This window comes from Ranitomeya variabilis, chromosome 4 (genome assembly GCF_051348905.1).
Source record: "Ranitomeya variabilis isolate aRanVar5 chromosome 4, aRanVar5.hap1, whole genome shotgun sequence".
In the NCBI taxonomy this organism is placed as follows: domain Eukaryota; kingdom Metazoa; phylum Chordata; class Amphibia; order Anura; family Dendrobatidae; genus Ranitomeya; species Ranitomeya variabilis.
Window position 1 is genome coordinate 521657729 of NC_135235.1, and position 17926 is coordinate 521675654.

At 36.2% G+C, this 17926-nt stretch overlaps 1 protein-coding gene across 7 annotated transcripts in view; it reads left to right on the forward strand.

The window, feature by feature from the left end:
• Positions 1 to 15427, forward strand: part of HOXB3 (homeobox B3) — a 46644-nt gene extending 31217 nt beyond the window's left edge. For 5 of the 7 annotated variants that reach the window (XM_077252199.1, XM_077252197.1, XM_077252196.1 and 2 more), the window contains 3 exons: positions 5455 to 5515; positions 11630 to 12159; positions 13432 to 15427. In XM_077252199.1, coding sequence (XP_077108314.1) covers positions 11748 to 12159; positions 13432 to 14180 — 1161 coding nt within the window. In that variant the 5' untranslated portion in view covers positions 5455 to 5515; positions 11630 to 11747 and the 3' untranslated portion in view covers positions 14181 to 15427. Of the gene's footprint in view, positions 1 to 876; positions 4716 to 5454; positions 5516 to 8157; positions 9462 to 11629; positions 12160 to 13431 lie in introns of those variants that run through there. The other 2 variants (XM_077252201.1, XM_077252202.1) reach the window with 2 other exon arrangements.
• Positions 15428 to 17926: the final 2499 nt, after the last annotated feature.

Genomic DNA, 17926 nt, shown 5'->3' on the forward strand with positions numbered 1-17926 from the left:
AAGTAATGTTGGGGGTATAGGGGAAAAAATAAGAACTACAAGCATGTAGAGTGTAGTTAATAAGTCATAATAAACAATAGAAAATGTAAATATACATAATTTTGACAGAATAGAAAGGGAAACAAATAAATTAACTGGTGAGTCAAAGAGCAGAAAGTCCTAAATGAGAGGAGTGGTATGTGGTTGTAATATAGACAGTGCTCAGTGCTGGAGTTATAGTGTTCTACAGCAGTAAGTGTGATGTAGTGTGCACGGTTTTTGTGTGATGGACAAGGGTTGGTCATTGTGAATGTTTAGTGTATGAAGTATAAAATACTGGTTTTACTTTTTTTTTTTGTTTGTCTTACTGTTGGACAATTATTGCATAAGTTAAATTTGTATCATTATTTTTTTATCTTGCTCTTCTATGTTTTCGATTTTTTTAAAACTAATATATTCTTTTTGTACAATCGTGTAGCCATTTAAAATTAATGATTTGTTTACACTACATTTTTGGGTGTTAAATATATATCACACACACACAAATTATAGCCAAAACAAACCAAACCTGAATGCAGCCTTTCTGGTTTGTATGTGTAGTAAGTAGTGTGTGGGGTATGTGTGTTTGAGGTTTATACCATCTGTATAACAGGCTTTGTTTCACCTCTTATTCACCTCAGTCTATGATTTGATCTTCCGAATTATGGAACACTTGCTTGGCTGAAACAATACAATTTGAATATTGTCTTATCGAACATATTGAGAAACACATTGTATGAAATAACAGATAATAGGTTCATGCTATTCTGACAAGGAGGTGGGTTTTTATTGCAAAACTATTTTCTATGTAGTCTATGTGTGCTGCTTTTATATAATGGACAGCACAAGGCAATGCTATATCCCTTATACAATGGATGCAAATAGACCCCTTTGATGCTGTTTTTTGCATCAGCCAACGTGACCTTGGTAAAAAAAAAAAAGGTACTGTATTCAGAGCCAGATTTTTTTTTCCATATCAAATGTGACGGAATATCCTACAATGCAAATGTGTTTCAACTGAGTTTTTATTAAAGTTTTTATAATACAATACTAAATAATACAATTAATACTAATAGAAGGGAGGGAAGAAGGTGCAAAAGTGAACACAAAGACAAATCTATTTTGTAAGGGATCTTGACTGAACCTGCAAACTCCATTTCAAGGCTCTGTTCACATCTGTGCTACTAAATGAAGACCAGGATTCAGTACAGGATACCTCAAATGAAGGACACCAATGGAGCCCAATGAGTTATGGTGGGGTCTATAGGGGCTTTGTTCTGGTGTCTATACTAAACAGAATAGTGCTGCATACTGCACTACTCTTCCCAATCAAAAAGGAAGACATTTGTGACTGAGGCTCCTGATGGAGGCTCCAAAGGAGATTTCACCTTAGCTTGTCACTGGTCAGGTTTTTGTTTTTTTTTACTGAGTAACAGAGTACAAAAATATTTGCCCTGTTACAAATACATTCTGGCATTCTGACTAAACCTGACAAGCCACATTGACTTTCATCGGATCCTTTAGGGTTCCCTCTGAGCTCTGGTATTTTTAATAACAAGAATAGAAATGCACACTGCGGTTTTCTTGTTACCAATGATACAGTAGAGGCTGACAATATCTGAAAACAGATGTGAACAATGTCTGTTTGGTCTGACAGGTTTCCATTTTTTTTTTTATCTGGTAGAGGGTTAAAAAATGCACTAAACTGCACTTTTCTGGCTGTAAGAGAGCAACACACACAAAGGATGGGAAAACATTACCCCAGTGTAAACATATTTCTAGGCATGTCCTCACTTGACTTTTTTTTGGGGGTGTGTGGGTTTTAATGGGACACACTGCTACCACAATGATTGACTTTACATAACACTGCAATGATCAAAACAAATATATCTGGTAATATGAGACAACTCTAACCATGCAATCTATAGTCTTTATATATGAGTGTGAGCAGTGGATTTTGTTTTGTTTTGTTTGTTTCATGTCGCTGTATATGTGGGTGTTTTTACCTTGTGGGGCATGTGTGTTTGCACATTTGTGTGAAGTGCATACAAGTGTATGTGTTTTTTATTTTCTCAAGAGGCCATGTGGTTCTTACATTTGGGAAGCCTAGGGCACATTCACTAATTCTGTTTAGTACGGTGAGACAGCAAAAACTTAGAAAAGACAGTCTTACATTTTGTCTGTCTCACTCTATTAGAACTAGGACAATGAATCAAATTGATCTGATTGGCTCCTGCTGGATATTAGGTCTGCTGCATTTTTACTCTCTATTCAAAGTTTACACCAGCTATTAGATAGTTTAGTTTTAGATCAGAAAAAAAAACAACTACACACCCTTTTGTAAAAGTGTCTAGTGAGGTGCAAGAGTATTTAAAGCCCCTAATGAATGTGGCACAAGGCAGGTGCATCAGTCTTGGTAGACAGAATTCTGGAACATTGTACTCTGCCCCTCACCACACCGTTTTTATGTTTCCAATACACCATTTATGTTATATTTGTCACTTTGTGCCTTCACCTCCTTCCAGCTTTTGGCAAAGGTACAAACGGACAAACGAACGGATATAGAACAGCATAGTGCTAATGTGTGGACAAGAGCAGATCCTGGTTAATCTTTGATTTACAAGTGTCAAACACAATAGGCCTCCCTTGTTCCAAGAAGAATGGAAACCGACCATTTTATTTATCTCTCTTTTTTTTTAATATAATTTCTTTCTTTCTTTCTTTCTTTTCATTCATTCATCTATGGCCAATTGTTCTAATATCATAAATACTATATGCTTTAGTTTATATGTGCATATATATAACATACTCTCTATCTATCTATCTATCTATCTATCTATCTATCTATCTATCTATCTATCTATCTATCTATCTATCTCTATATATGTATATATAACATGAAATACATTTAAAACATTAATTTTATATTAAATATTGGGAGATAGCTTAAGTTCGTTACCAATATTATTTTTAAACTATCTCAGATGTCAAACGAAATATCTAAACATTTTTGTTTCTGAGGCACAAATGATTTAAAGCATAGAATATATTCTACTATGTTTTCACAAGGCGAAGAATCTTATATTTTCTTCAGTCCCCAATAACATGGCATAAAATTGTGAGTTTACAGAAGCTATTTTTCCACCCTGTTCTCTGATTTCCTGAGGCAAATCAGTGCACATGTGTACAAAAATATCACCATACAGCAGGAACATGAAACCGAAGCTTGATATTTTCGTAGAAAATTGACTTCCATTAAATTTCCCTTGCCTCGGAATTATTCTTTTTGCCTCCAGCTAAGTGGAATATTTTTACCAAGCGGCTCATCTGCTCAGGAATGAAATCTGAGACAAACCACAAGGTCCTCGGTGACCTTAATGTAATTGATTTTATCATAAATCATCAAGTTGATGAAGAAACAAAGTTTTCATTGAAGTAAATTGATATTAATGGAGGGATTTTTTGTAGGAAATTTAAACTACCTTTGTTATTGTTCGGTTCAGGGTGAATATCTAGTTTTTTTCTAAGGACATTGCAGCCCAGTAGCTATAAATAATTTCCAGGAATAGATTTAGGTTCATCATTTCGTTTTAGGTATTTGATAAAGATACAGTTTTTAGATTGTGTGTTATCCACTAGTTACAACGATGATGTGTGGAAACGTGTGTTGGATCTAGTGAGGCTTCAATAATGATCTCCACATAATGGGAAGCCAGAAATTTAAAGTCAATACTTGTCGCTTTTAGGAGAACCAAACTAGTCAAGGCTGTGACCTATGAGTTAGAGAGCTTCCAAAGAGGAACCATAACAATAAGAACATAGATACTCTGTTAACAATTAACGACCACAAAGTCTTCTACTCTGGTTAAAAATTAACTTCCAAAATATAGAAGAGAAGGAAAGACCATGTAGAGAGGACTCTGCCAGAACATTCTTAAAACACTTCAGTTACAATTGATTGAAGATGAAGTGTAACTTTTTGAAGGAAAGAAAAGCATGATGAGAAGAAACAACAGTTCAAAGGCTCCTAAAAATATTTAGGTAATTTTTAAATTCCAAAACATGAATGTCTTGTTCACTTTTTCTCTGAATTCTCGCCCCTATCTTGAAGCCACCCTACCCTAGAGGACACAGAATTCATTATTGGTCATCAACAGTGGCAGATCCCTGGTGGAAGTGAGTGGGATACAGCCAGAATCTGCTCTTGGCTGGGTTAATATGGAACGTGGGTGTGAGTCAAACCCACCTCCTTTTAGACCCTCCAGCAAAGTACAGAGTCAGGTTATTAGTTTAGAGCAAAGGACCCCAAGCTTCCAGTAGATGCAGAGCTTTGAAGAGCAGATCCTTAAAGAAGCTGGAATTTTATCTGCATTCCTTGGTTGAGATTAGCTCGCTGGAGTTTTCACCCACCTCAAGAGATTGTCCTGGTCCTGGAGATGAAAGGAAAAAGACAAAATTTCGGCCACAGGGAAAGAACACCCATAAAACTTCTGGCACCCTGATGCTTTACAACGCTGTTCCAAATTTCTGGCCAACACTGCAGAAATCTGGGACCTGCACTTGATCAATGTGCCTCCAATCTCAGGTCACCAGCAATGAGGCCTTTGCAAGAGAGGTGACCTTACAGGGAGGTTGGATGAGGCTCTAGGAGCAACTTGCAAGCTTCAATAATTGTCTATAAAGCTCATCCAGTGAAGGTGAGTAAATGCAAACATCTAGGTATAGTTTTGTGATTTTAATGGCTGACTGCTACAATATTAGTGTTCTGCTGCCAGATATTGAAGAATTGTAGGTATACAAGGATGTTTAATTGGAAGCTTTTTGTACAATGGTATAATCTCCTCTTAGGCTCTGGAATTTTTTCTTCATAAGCAATAACTTCCCCCTTTAATCTAGCAGGGAAATGAGTAATTAACTGGTCGGGATGTGTTCTGTAGCCTAGTGCCAAGGCCACGTGTAATAAAGAATATATAGCCACCAGCCCATGCTTTACTGTGCGGAGGTCACAGTGATTTGTGAGGGTTTTACGCACGGTATAAATGTGCGCTAATAATATTTAAAGACCAGTAACTCACAGGCTGAAGAAACATTATAGATGGGCTTTGGTATATATCACACCAGTCACAGGGAACCACGTGCCTGCCACAGTGAATATACACCAGTGTGCAGAATATATTCCATCTAGCACCTCTTCTCACTATGTGCTTCTTAGACTCTGATAGAGCCACTTAAGACAATAGACTATTAGGCCTCAGCTTCTCTCTCTCTCTATATTATAATACAAGGGACATATAATGTGGTTTACTCAATGGTATGGGGGCGGCTTTTACTATTGTTTAATATGCTGCATATGCAGTAATGTAAACTGATACAATGTAACAAACTGGTCAATGGTATTTCTTAGGACTTAATAACTTTATGTCTCTGATTCTACAGGAACCTGCTCCTGTTCACTATTTTTGAAGTTTCATATATATTGGACACGACTGTTAATCTGGTAAGTCCATTGCTTTGGAAATTAATATTATATTTATTTATGTAGCTATAAAAATACAATATAGGTCGTGTGAATAAAATGATGGAACTATGTAGACAATTTGGGAAAGTTAATTTATTACAATAATGGATACACTTACAGAAAATGTAGGACTTCAATTATCTTTTATACCTGACAGGCCAATGAGAGCCAGGAAAACCCCACACAGGATTCTACATGACAAATTCTTTGTCAATGATAGTCACTTCCACTTGACAATCATTATGGGACTAAGTCACTCAAGTGTCAAATACTTTACACTTATGAGGTGTCAGTAACTACTGTCACATGAGTGGATAATACGCTGCAACAGGCCACACTTCTGCATCTGTTCAACGTTTTACTTTTCAAGATGCACATAGGATGTACTTGATGTATGTTACAGACCTTTATGGACACTTGGAAGTGCTTTGTGTATTCTACAATGTGTTATCAAATACATAAATACGGTAATGTGACATTCATGACCATGCTCATATATAATATCACCGATGTATATAGTAGAGTGTCAAATACTACCACAATATAGATAATGGATGAGATGGATAAATGTTTAGAGAGAGATAGATATGATATATAATATAGATAGATATGAGATAGATAGATAGATACATGCTGTATCGATTGTAAATACATCACATTTGATATATCAAAGTGTATGTACAGCACCATAAGTGAAGTTACTCATAGTAACCAATCAGATTTCAGATTTCAGTTCTTATTTTTTTCCAATACTTATAGGAAGGTGAAAGAGACTTGACCAGTTGTCATAGGCAACATCACAAAGACTTGACCAGTTGTCATAGGCAACATCACAACTTTTTAATTTTTATTTACACTCACCAATAGTGTTTGGGTGCATATATTACTTGGGATGTGATCTATAGTATATATAATATATATATATATATATATATATATATATATATATATATATATATATATATATATATATATATATATATTTATCCCAGAGTGACATGTCTACTATACATGCTAAAAGTAGTATGGTCTATATTTATATAATTTTGCCATGGCCCTCATTAACTGAATACTTTGAGATATGATCTTATTTTGGCATGCAATCAGTGTTTGTCAGTCTTGTTCCCCTCCCTCCCACATGATAACACATAGCAGACCACATGCAGTTCACTATGGAAAATACTACACAGTTCAACTCTATCTATCTATCTATCTATCTATCTATCTATCTATCTATCTATCTATCTATCTATCTATCTATCCCATGTTTATCTATTATCTATCTATCTATCCTATATCTATCTATCTATCTATCTATCTATCTATCTATCTATCCTATATCTATCTATCTATCTATCTATCTATCTATCTATCTATCTATCTATCTATCCCATATTTATCTATTATCTATCTATCTATCCCATATCTATCTATGTATCTATCTATCTATCTATCTATCTATCTATCTATCTATCTATCTATCTATCTATCTATCTCATATCTATCTATCCCATATTTATCTATCTATCCTTCCTATATCTATTTATCCCTCCCATATCTATCTATCTATCTATCTATCTATCTATCTATCTATCTATCTATCTATCCCATATCTATCTATCTCTCTATCTGTCTATCCAATATCTATCTATCTACCTATCCTTCCCATATCTATCTATCTATCTATCTATCTATCTATCTATCTATCTATCTATCTATCTATCTATCCAATATCTATCTATCTATCTGTCTCTCTATGTCAATCTATCTATCTATCTATCTATCTATCTATCTATCTATCTCTCTTTATCTCCCTATCTATCTAGAAAAAAACAGAATCAGCACAGCACAGTAAAAAGGTTGTAGAGTGAAAATCCTCACAGGCATATACCTAACCTTTTAAATAGATTAAAAAAAGTTGAAGCAGCACTCCATAATGCAGTTGAAAGGTGCTTTTTATGAGCCCATCAACGTGGCCACATGGGCTAATAAAAAGCACCTTTCAACTGTAATATGGAGTGCTGCTTCAACTTTTTTTTCTATCTATCTATCTATCTATCTATCTATCTATCTATCTATCTATCTATCTATCTATCTATCTATCTATCGTCTGTATGTCTATCCAGAAGATTGTGGAACAGCACCATTTAATAGCTACTTACAAATGGTTGCCAGGCCTCAAGCAAATGTCCAATTTGTTTCATAATGTTAGTCATAAAGAAGGCAGCAGTACAAACAAAACAAAATTCAAATGGAAAAAAATGACTTTTTTGAGCCTAAATGGCAACTTTTCAGTACATGGAACCCTTCTCAGGGGCTTAAGAAAGATTCTATTAACCGAAACGTTGCAATTTTGGGCTCAATCAATACAATATTTTTCAAATTTGAATTTTGTTTTGATAAAGTTTGTTTAAAGTGCTGACTTCTATATGACTTCTATCTATTATCTATCTATCTAGCATCTATCTATCTATCTATCTATCTATCTATCTATCTATCTCTCTCTCTCTCTATCTATCTATCTATCTATCTATCTATCTATCTATCTATCTATCTATTATCTATCTGTCTGTCTATCTATCTATTATCTATCTGTCTAATATCTATCTGTCTATCTATCTATCATCTATCTATCTATCTATCTATCTATCTATCTAATATCTATCTATCTGTCTGTCTATCTATATTTTTAAATAAATAAAGCATGGCCTCCATATGCCAAATGCTGGAATGTATTTGCTGAGCATAGTGATGTAAATTCTAAAATGGACAACTATATATCAAAGGGAACTGAAGGAAACTACTTTTACATGTAAAGTAACTCTTGGTGCTCTAAGTGATATAGCGCAGCAGGAAAACAAACGGGGGCCCCTGTGAGCCGGCCCAGGTGGTGCACACCCCTCTGCTGTCATGCAGACACCTCCACACATGCAGTGAGTTTCTTACTGTCATGTGGTAATGAAAGGGTTAGACTCCAGGGAGCGCTGTATAAAGCTAAATGAGCTCTCCAGGAACCACACACTACAACTACAAGGAATCCTTCCCCCTCTTATGATAGTTGTTGAGCTGTATGTATTTATGTGTGTGATCTGTATTTTTCCTAATAGCTGACACCTCCTTACTAGGCCAGGTATTGCCACCGAAACACTCAGGAGGCGAAGAAATATTCCCTAATATTGTATGATAGGTGAATGTGTCACAATAATATGCATTATTAACTTATTTCTATATTATACCCCAGGGGAGGGGGAGAACAGTGTAGATTAACTATTTCATTGCCCCTTTCACCCCCTAAGTATTGCTGGGTAATGCATTGCGAGCCCCAGTGGAGCTGAAAGGGTTAATCTGCAATGGCTGTGAAAACAACTAGAAGCCCTGGATTAAAAAAAAAAAAAAAGAAAAAAAAAGAAAAAGGGAAACCAGATTGTAAGAGCCATCGTAGGTGAGTTCAAATGGCCCATTAGCATAGACTGGCACCTAATTGAGCAGTGGAAGAGAAAGCTCCTGCTCCCTCCAAGACTAGGCCTCTGTCCACGTCTGCAATTAGCATAATCCCTCAGTGGTGACGCTGTGTTTAGAGCATTAACAGCCGATGACTTGTGGTGTAAAAAGCAAATGGTGATTTTTGGTGTAATTATCTCTGGCACGTTGGAGGATGTTGGCTGGGGAGCGCACGGCTGGTGCTGCTGGAGCCAGCTGAGGAGCCGAGGCCATTGTTCCAGGAGAGCAGGGCGGTGTACAGGGCAGCCGGAGCTGCAGCCTGGCCATTGCAAGAAGCCCTGAGCTCAGCACGGAGCTGCCTCCTCCCGGAGCCCGGTCCTCATGCTTCTCGCCAGGCTGCCGGGGAGGACTCGCCGCCTGTTCCCAGCGCTGGAGGTGGATGTAGCCGATGTCTGCTAGTGGCCGCGCTCCGCACTCTGCTAAGGTAAGCCGGACCCAGCGAGTCTCCCAGTGAATGGCGGAGTCTGTGTCCCAGTGATTTATGACCAGATGACTGCAAGCTCGGTTCAAGAAGAGTTCACAGCTGCCTTTAGCTCCCTCCGCTCTCACACTTTCCCTTTTTCTTAGCTTCTCATTAAACATCTATTTACTGCAATCTGTTTATGTGAATTATCGAAATTTTATGTAGCAATCCAGGAGCTATAATTCTGTCATAGGGACTTGTGGCCAGACAGCCCCATCAAGGTGTGCACAGCCTGCGCCCATTGTCTCCTGCTTTGTCACCCTCCAATATGGGCACTTTTATCTCTTATTGCATTCCTTTTCTTTCATGCATCAAGACAAAGCTGCTTTCTACTCGAATACGAATATATATACATGTGTGTGTGTATGTGTGTGTGTGTATATATATATATATATATATATATATATATATATATATATATATATATATAGCTTTCAGTATATCTAGTTACATTCATTTTAATCTTCAGTTCATAATTTTTAATTACCCATTTACCAAAGTTGCATTTTGCTTGCCGATGAGCATGTTATGCACAAATAATAAAAAGATAACAATCAATGAATATATATATATATATATATATATATATATATATATATATATATATATATATATATATATATATATATGTGTATATATATAATATATATAATTGTTTTCTAGAGTGCCTCAAAGATGGGGGAGCAGTGTCAGCTAATTGGAACAGCATAGCATTTAATATTTATTATTCAGGTAGAGGAGTTTTTCTTGAACAATTCCTTGGAGTAAATAATTAGGATTCCGACAAAGATAAATGAGCGACATTTGTGACGTGTGGAGAGATGAGGAGCAAGAGCTGCCCAGACCCAGAGAGTATACCTCTCTCCCTGTCTCTCCTGCTATCTGACATTATTATAAGATTCGAAACGTTTTATTATCTCACACAAAACAGCTCATGTGGTCACAATATTTAGTGCTGCACAATAACAAGGCCTCCTGCGACAGAGCAGGCACACTGGAAACACTGATTGCTTATAATATTAAATAATAATAGTTTATATATATATATATATATTTATAAACATAGTGTATATATATATATATATATATATATATATATTTATATATATACTATACCTGCTCTATCGCAGGAGGCCTTGCCATAATATATTTACATATATATATATATATAATACATATTTACATATGATCTCTATGTATATATTCCGATCTCTATGTATATATTCCCACGTATCACATTTTTGTCAGATTTTATACATTATAAGTGTGACATTCGTTATTTAATGTCATGTTTGCTACAAGCTTTTTTTTTTTTTTTTTTACATAATCTGTATATTACGTTTGTGGGTTACTGTGTTGTCAACCTTTAGTATTAGTCCTATATTAAACTAATTATTAATATTTTTTTGTGTGGCGGGAAGGATGTTTAGATTTATTTGCATCCTTTGAATGCAGAAAATGCATCTGAAATGTTTGGAACACAAAGAGGGATCCAGTTGTTCTTTTTTTCCTTGTGTGCTGGTGAGGAATAAAAGCAATTGTGGGGCTGCTGGAGGTCTCGGGGCTGCTCGGTTGACCCTCATACATCATAGCACCGGGCTCAGGACAGCAGCTATTATCCTGGAGTCTTCTGCCGTAGATGAACGCTCCGGGCGCAGGGAGCTTTGCAGCTTTGCGAGTTTTTCTGGTTTAAAAAGAGTCGTATGTGGCAAACTGAAAACGAAAGATAAAAGACAAGGAGAGCTTAAATATTTATTATGCAGGATTTAAGTGTGTGTCCCGTAGGTAAGGCCGGCATTGTGGAGTGGAAGGTTTATTTTCATCTCTGAACATATATATATTTTTGGGGTGGAATGATACTCTTTCCTCTTCTTTAAGATTGGAAGCTGTTGACATAAATATTGTGATCCGTGTCATTAATAGGGATCTTTGAAGCCATCGCTGATATATAACGAGGATAGATCTGGGCCTGCTATAAATTGCGGCTAATCACTAATGTGTCGATAATGACATGAATCACACAATAAATAACTAGACTCATTCTAGAATGATGTTATAAATGCTGCTCTATTCATGTGGTAGAAGAGACTTTATCAATCTGTGCTTTGTGTCTTTCTTTTTTCTTGCAGGTTGCCTTCACCAAACCCAGAGGCAGTCAGTGCCAGGTGATCGCGGGGTGCCAATGTTATTCTGTAAGGGTGGGGACACCCTCCGAGTAGGTGGCAATACGTTTTGGGGACCCAGGAGATGCAGAAAGCATCCTACTATGACAACCCCACTCTCTTTGGAGGCTACCCGTACCAGGCAGGCGGTCTGGGCTATGAAGGGCCACAGCAATCGTTTGCGACTTCTTCTCACCTCGACAATGATTTCCAGCGTTCATCTTGTTCATTACAATCCTTAGGACACAATGGTCCATTGGCCAAACCTAAAACCATAAATGGAAGCTGTATGCGCCCCAGCCTGGCATCTGATCACCACCAGGCCTCTTCTGTGTCCCCCAGCGCAGCTCCCAGCAACAGCAGCAGCGCCCAGTCTGGAGCCAAGTCCTCATCGGTAAAAACACAGGTCCCTTCCAATACAACCAGCAAACAGATTTTTCCATGGATGAAAGAATCCAGGCAAAACTCCAAGCAAAAATCCAGCCCCCCTGCCACAGGTACTAAAGCCACCATTCACACGCTGCGTCTGTGTGCTCAGCTCTATTTACTGTGCAGGTCAGGGAGAGCTAGTTATCACTACTAGTTAGGCCTGGTAGGGGCCATTTTGTTTCAGGGTGACACTTCCTAATATTTTTCTATATGATTAGTAACAAGAAGTTTAAAAAAACACATCTGTTTCTATGAACTTATTTAAAGTGTCTCCGAGACTATTAATCTCTACAAATATGGAGTCTTTACAGATGTTTCACTTACCTTTAAGTGATATTACACCTTGTTTCGTGGTTTTTAACTACCTCCATCCCACACTAGAACATGTAATCACGTGTTGAAAGTTATTATTATTATTATTATTATTATTATTATTATTATTATTTATTGTTATAGCGCCATTTATTCCATGGCGCTTTACATGTGAGGATGTAAAATGATTTACTATCAACTTTGTTTACAAATACATATTTTTATTCTTATCATATAATAATAACAATAATAATAATACAAGTACACTACTGCTAATAATAATGATATAAATAATAATACAAGTACACGACTACTACTAATAATATAAATATTAATACAAGTACACTGCTACTATTATTACCACTACTACTAATATAAATAATAATACAAGTACACTACAAATGCTAATAATAATAGTAATAATATAAATAATAATACAAGTACACTACAAATGCTAATAATAATAGCAATAATATAAATAATAATGCAAATACACTACTATTAATATTACCACCACTACTAGTAATATTAATAATATAAATAATAATACAAGTACACTACTACTGTCATTATACTACTACTATTACTAATATAAATAACTACTGCCATTACTACTACTACTAATAGAATAAGTACTACTGCTACCTCTATTAATGGTAGTAATAATAATAATAATAATAATAATAATAATAATAATAATTCTATATTGTACAACTAATTAGCATATGGACATTGACAGGAAAATCTGCTGCCAGGTAGTTGAGGCTGGTTTATGTGTTGTTAGCTATCTGTGAAGAAATAATAATTGAATAGTAGATAAAGGTCATAATGCATCTGCCTACACTGCTTGATCAAATCTCCATAAAGCAGGGCAGCTTTGGGGGGCAGAGCTCTTAATAAATGCCAGGCTTATGAAGTGCAGACTAATGTGGGAAAGGCCAGGTCTGGGCGAAACATGGTGGAGAATTTATTATGGCATGATGCTTTCAATTTCTGCGTGTAGTAATTATGTGTTATTTCATTTGCAGCAGCGGCGGAGAGCTGCGGTGGTGACAGGAGCCCCCCGGGTTCCGCGGCCTCCAAGAGAGCTCGCACGGCCTACACCAGCGCGCAGCTAGTGGAGCTGGAGAAGGAGTTCCACTTTAACCGCTACTTGTGCAGACCCCGGAGGGTGGAGATGGCCAATCTGCTGAACCTGAGCGAGAGGCAAATCAAGATCTGGTTCCAGAACCGCAGAATGAAGTATAAGAAGGACCAGAAGGTAAAAGGCCTGTCCTCATCCTCTGGAGGACCTTCACCAACGAGCAGCCCACCTCTGAGCATGCAATCCTCTGCAGGCTTCCTGGGATCCATGCACTCAATGACTGCTAATTATGAGGCACCGTCCCCACCCCCCTTTAATAACAAACCCCACCAGAATGCCTACTACCAGACCCCAGCAAAAGGCTGTCCTTCCCAACAGAAGTATGGAAGCTCGGCTCCAGAGTATGATCACCATGGTTTACAGGGAAATGGAGCTAGCTATGTCTCCCCTAGCATGCAAGGAAGCCCAGTGTATGTTGGGGGGAACTATGTGGATTCTGTGCCAGCACAAGGCCCTTCTATGTATGGTCTTAACCACCTTGCACACCAGCCCAATAACTTGGACTATAGTGGCGCCCCTTCCATGCCAACCAGCCAGCATCATGCACCTTGTGAACCCCACCCAACCTACACAGAGCTGTCATCACATCATCAGGGAAGGATCCAGGAGGCCCCTAAACTCACCCATTTGTGATTGAATGAGGAAGCGTTTCACCTGCAGGGGGCGCTCGCTGGGCAAAGGCACTGCCGAGGGATCAGCAAGAAGCATTTGTGTTGATCTGTTATTGCATTTTTTTTTTACATTTTCTTTTACATTCTGGATATTACAGGATTCTAATATGTTCTGTAACTTAACCTCAGTATCATCAATACAAGTGCTTCTGAAGGCCATGCTTTTGCTTGTTCGGGTCTTATATTCTATGGAATAATATAGGCCAACATTAATGGCTTTTGTTATTCCATCCTACTAGTTGTCCACTAGTAGTATATGAGAAAAACCCTAAAAAAAATCCACCTGATCAGCAATAGGCTTGGACGTGTATTGAGATCTGGGACAGACGCCTGAATTATATAGGTTGTGTACACAATGTATGCCCTTAGCTGATCACATGTGTATTGTTCTGTAAATTCAAGTAACAGGAGGTATATTGCTTTGTAGTGGTAGGAACCTAGGCCTTAAGATCAAAAGAACAATGTACTATCTAGATCATTGATTTTTTTGTCAGTTCTCTGTTAAAATATATGGGTTCCAAAAAAAAAAGTACAATAATTGCAGGTCTTTCTTAAAGACCAAAAAAAAAAAAAAATCCTCTGGTCTTATCGTGAATACAGGGTAAATAGTATGCTATACTATACTAGAAATACTAGGAGATGTCTGCCATCAATCTAAGCACAGTGAATTCTGCTCAGTATTTGCTAAGCGATCTGTGTGGACATCTTTCTTGCACTTCGAGTTTACAAGGGTGAGAGCAGCCCAGAAGCCCAGCTCATTCAGACCTGGAAACTGCCAGGCTTGTGTGATCATGCGGAATATTTATTAATGCTGCTTATGGAATCCGTTAAAACAATTATTATTTTTTTCTCTCATTTTTTGTATTATTTATCCAGCATATTAACGTATTTATGAAATTTAAGAAGGAAAATGTACTTTTTGTATTTTCTTGTTCTAAGGGTTGTGTTTCCGTCATTGTAAAATATTACCTATTTAATTCTAGTATTTTAGAGAGATGTTAGTTTGTTTTCTTGTACTAATGGGTAATGTAACTACTCCTACTGGAGGCATGGGAAGACTCATCCAGCTGTTATTGTCTAGCCATGAATAGGGAGGCTGCACAAAACCCTCTGGAGAACTCTTTGTTCCTTGTAGGTCATTTTATTTGCAAAAAATTATGTCTGTTCTAAAAAAAAAATCCTGGAATAAACTTTGTGTTATAAAATCTGCTTCATGTATTAGTTCAGTTGGGGACAGTTACCAGACAGGCTGCTGGGGTTTGTATATGTGTGAATTTAGAAATGTCAATATTTGCCCTTAACTCTTCTGCTGCCAGTATGGAATCAGCACAGTGTGAGATTTTACTGAATGTAAAAAAGGGAAAGTATATGAAAAGAACAAGACCATATTTTCTGCTGTACATGTATATTAACCATGCCTCTCTACAAATATAAGTAGCACAAAGATTCAGAAAGATAGTGAAGGTGGGAGGTGCAAACGAACACGAAACTACAAACATTACACATAATGGAGCTGGAAATACTGGAAACACATTAAAAGCTATTGAGCTCTACTAACATGCAGATCTGTTTTCCTGGTAATTTTAATGTTATACATGTTTCGTTCAGGCAGTCATGGTGCTTGAATAATAATTAATAATAATAGTAATAATAATTGCTAGACTGAATAGAGTATATATTACAAGATATGTATTGTCACTTAGTAATTATTAATCATTTATATATATATATATATATATATATATATATATATATATATATATATATATATGTATAGTAATGATTAATAATTAATGAGTGACAATACATATTTTGTAATATATACTCTATTCAGTATAGCTATCAGGAAGGATAAAGTAAGAGTTAATTAACATGATAGTATAAAGAAACTAAAGATGTAACAACTGAAAGCTAAATTGCAGCTCAATAACAGTGATTATTGTATGACATAAAGGAGAAAAAGTGAGACTGAGAGCCTCAGGTATTGAGATAATATTACAGCTATGGGGAAAGGTGAGGAATAGGCCAGTGAGTGTGGAAATATTAAATATAGAAGGTAAAAACGTTCACACTTCAGATCAATGCAGGAGATGTACAGAATAAAACATATTTAATATAGTATCCTTTAATATGCAGAATTAAATGAAAAAAAAAAAATCAGGCAGTAACAAAATCTTGTTCTGTCCTCTGATCATATCTCTATTGTTGTACAGTGTAGGATCTCTCCCCTGGTAGCAGATCTATCCGTGCCTGTTCTTGCTTCAGTCCTCATTAAATCGGTGTCAGATGTAATCCTCAAGCAGTACAGACACACAGCAGTCTGTACATTAAATTACACGTATTTGCTATTGGCTGCACAGGAGAACATTGGAAAAGGCCAGAATGTATCAACGTGTCCCAGACTAGACCGCACCGACTTCTTCCTTGTGAGCAGACTGTACAATGGACTGGGCGCCATGTTTAGCTGCAAGGAAAATGGCGATTCGTTGAGGATGAAAGAGAACAGATGAAAGGCTTTGTGCTCACAATGTCTCACAGTTCTAGCAAACCTGCAATAATATGATTCACAGTTAAGTCAGGAGCACAGCAAAAGCAGCTATAGTCAGATGGCATGCAATTTAACATGTAAGAGAACTGAGACATAATATATTCTTCCATGCAATATCTATCTATCATCTATCTATCTATCTATCTATCTATCTATCTATCTATCTATCTATCTATCTATCTAATCTATCCTATATCAATCTATCTATCTATCTATCTATCCCATATCTATCTATCTATCTATCTATCTATCTATCTATCTATCTATCTATCTATCTAATCTATTTTATATCAATCTATCTATCTATCTTATATCAATCTATCTATCTATCTATCTATCTATCTATCTATCTATCTATCTATCTATCCCATATCTATCTATCTATCTATCTATCTATCTATCTATCTATCTATCCCATATCTATCTATCTATCTATCTATCTATCCCATATCTATCTATCTATCTATCTATCTATCTATCTATCTATCTATCTATCTATCTATCCCATATCTATCTATCTATCTATCCCATATCTATCTATCTATCTATCTATCTATCTATCTATCTATCTATCTATCTATCTATCTATCTATCTATCTATCCCATATCTATCTATCTCATATCTATCTATCCATCTATCTATCCCATATCTATCTATCTATCTATCTATCTATCTATCTATCTATCTATCTATCTATCTATCTATCTATCTATCTATCTATCCCATATCTATCTATCTATCCCATATCTATCTATCCCATATCTATCTATCTAGCTATTTATCTATCCCATATCTATCTATCTCATATCTATCTATTCATCTCATATCTATCTATCTATCTATCTATCTATCTATCTATCTATCTATCTATCTATCTATCTATCTATCTCATATCTATTTATCTCATATCTATCTATCTATCTATCTATCTATCTCATATCTATCTATCTATCTATCTATCTATCTATCTATCTATCTATCTATCTATCTATCTATCTATCTATCTATCTATCATAAGAATGCACCTGCCAGCGTGCAATAAATACAATTAGATATTTGCATTATTGTATATATTTTTTTAATCTACCAAAAGCTAATGTTTTTGATATCACTATACAAAAAAAAGCGTGGGTGTGTATTTATATATACTCACTTACTT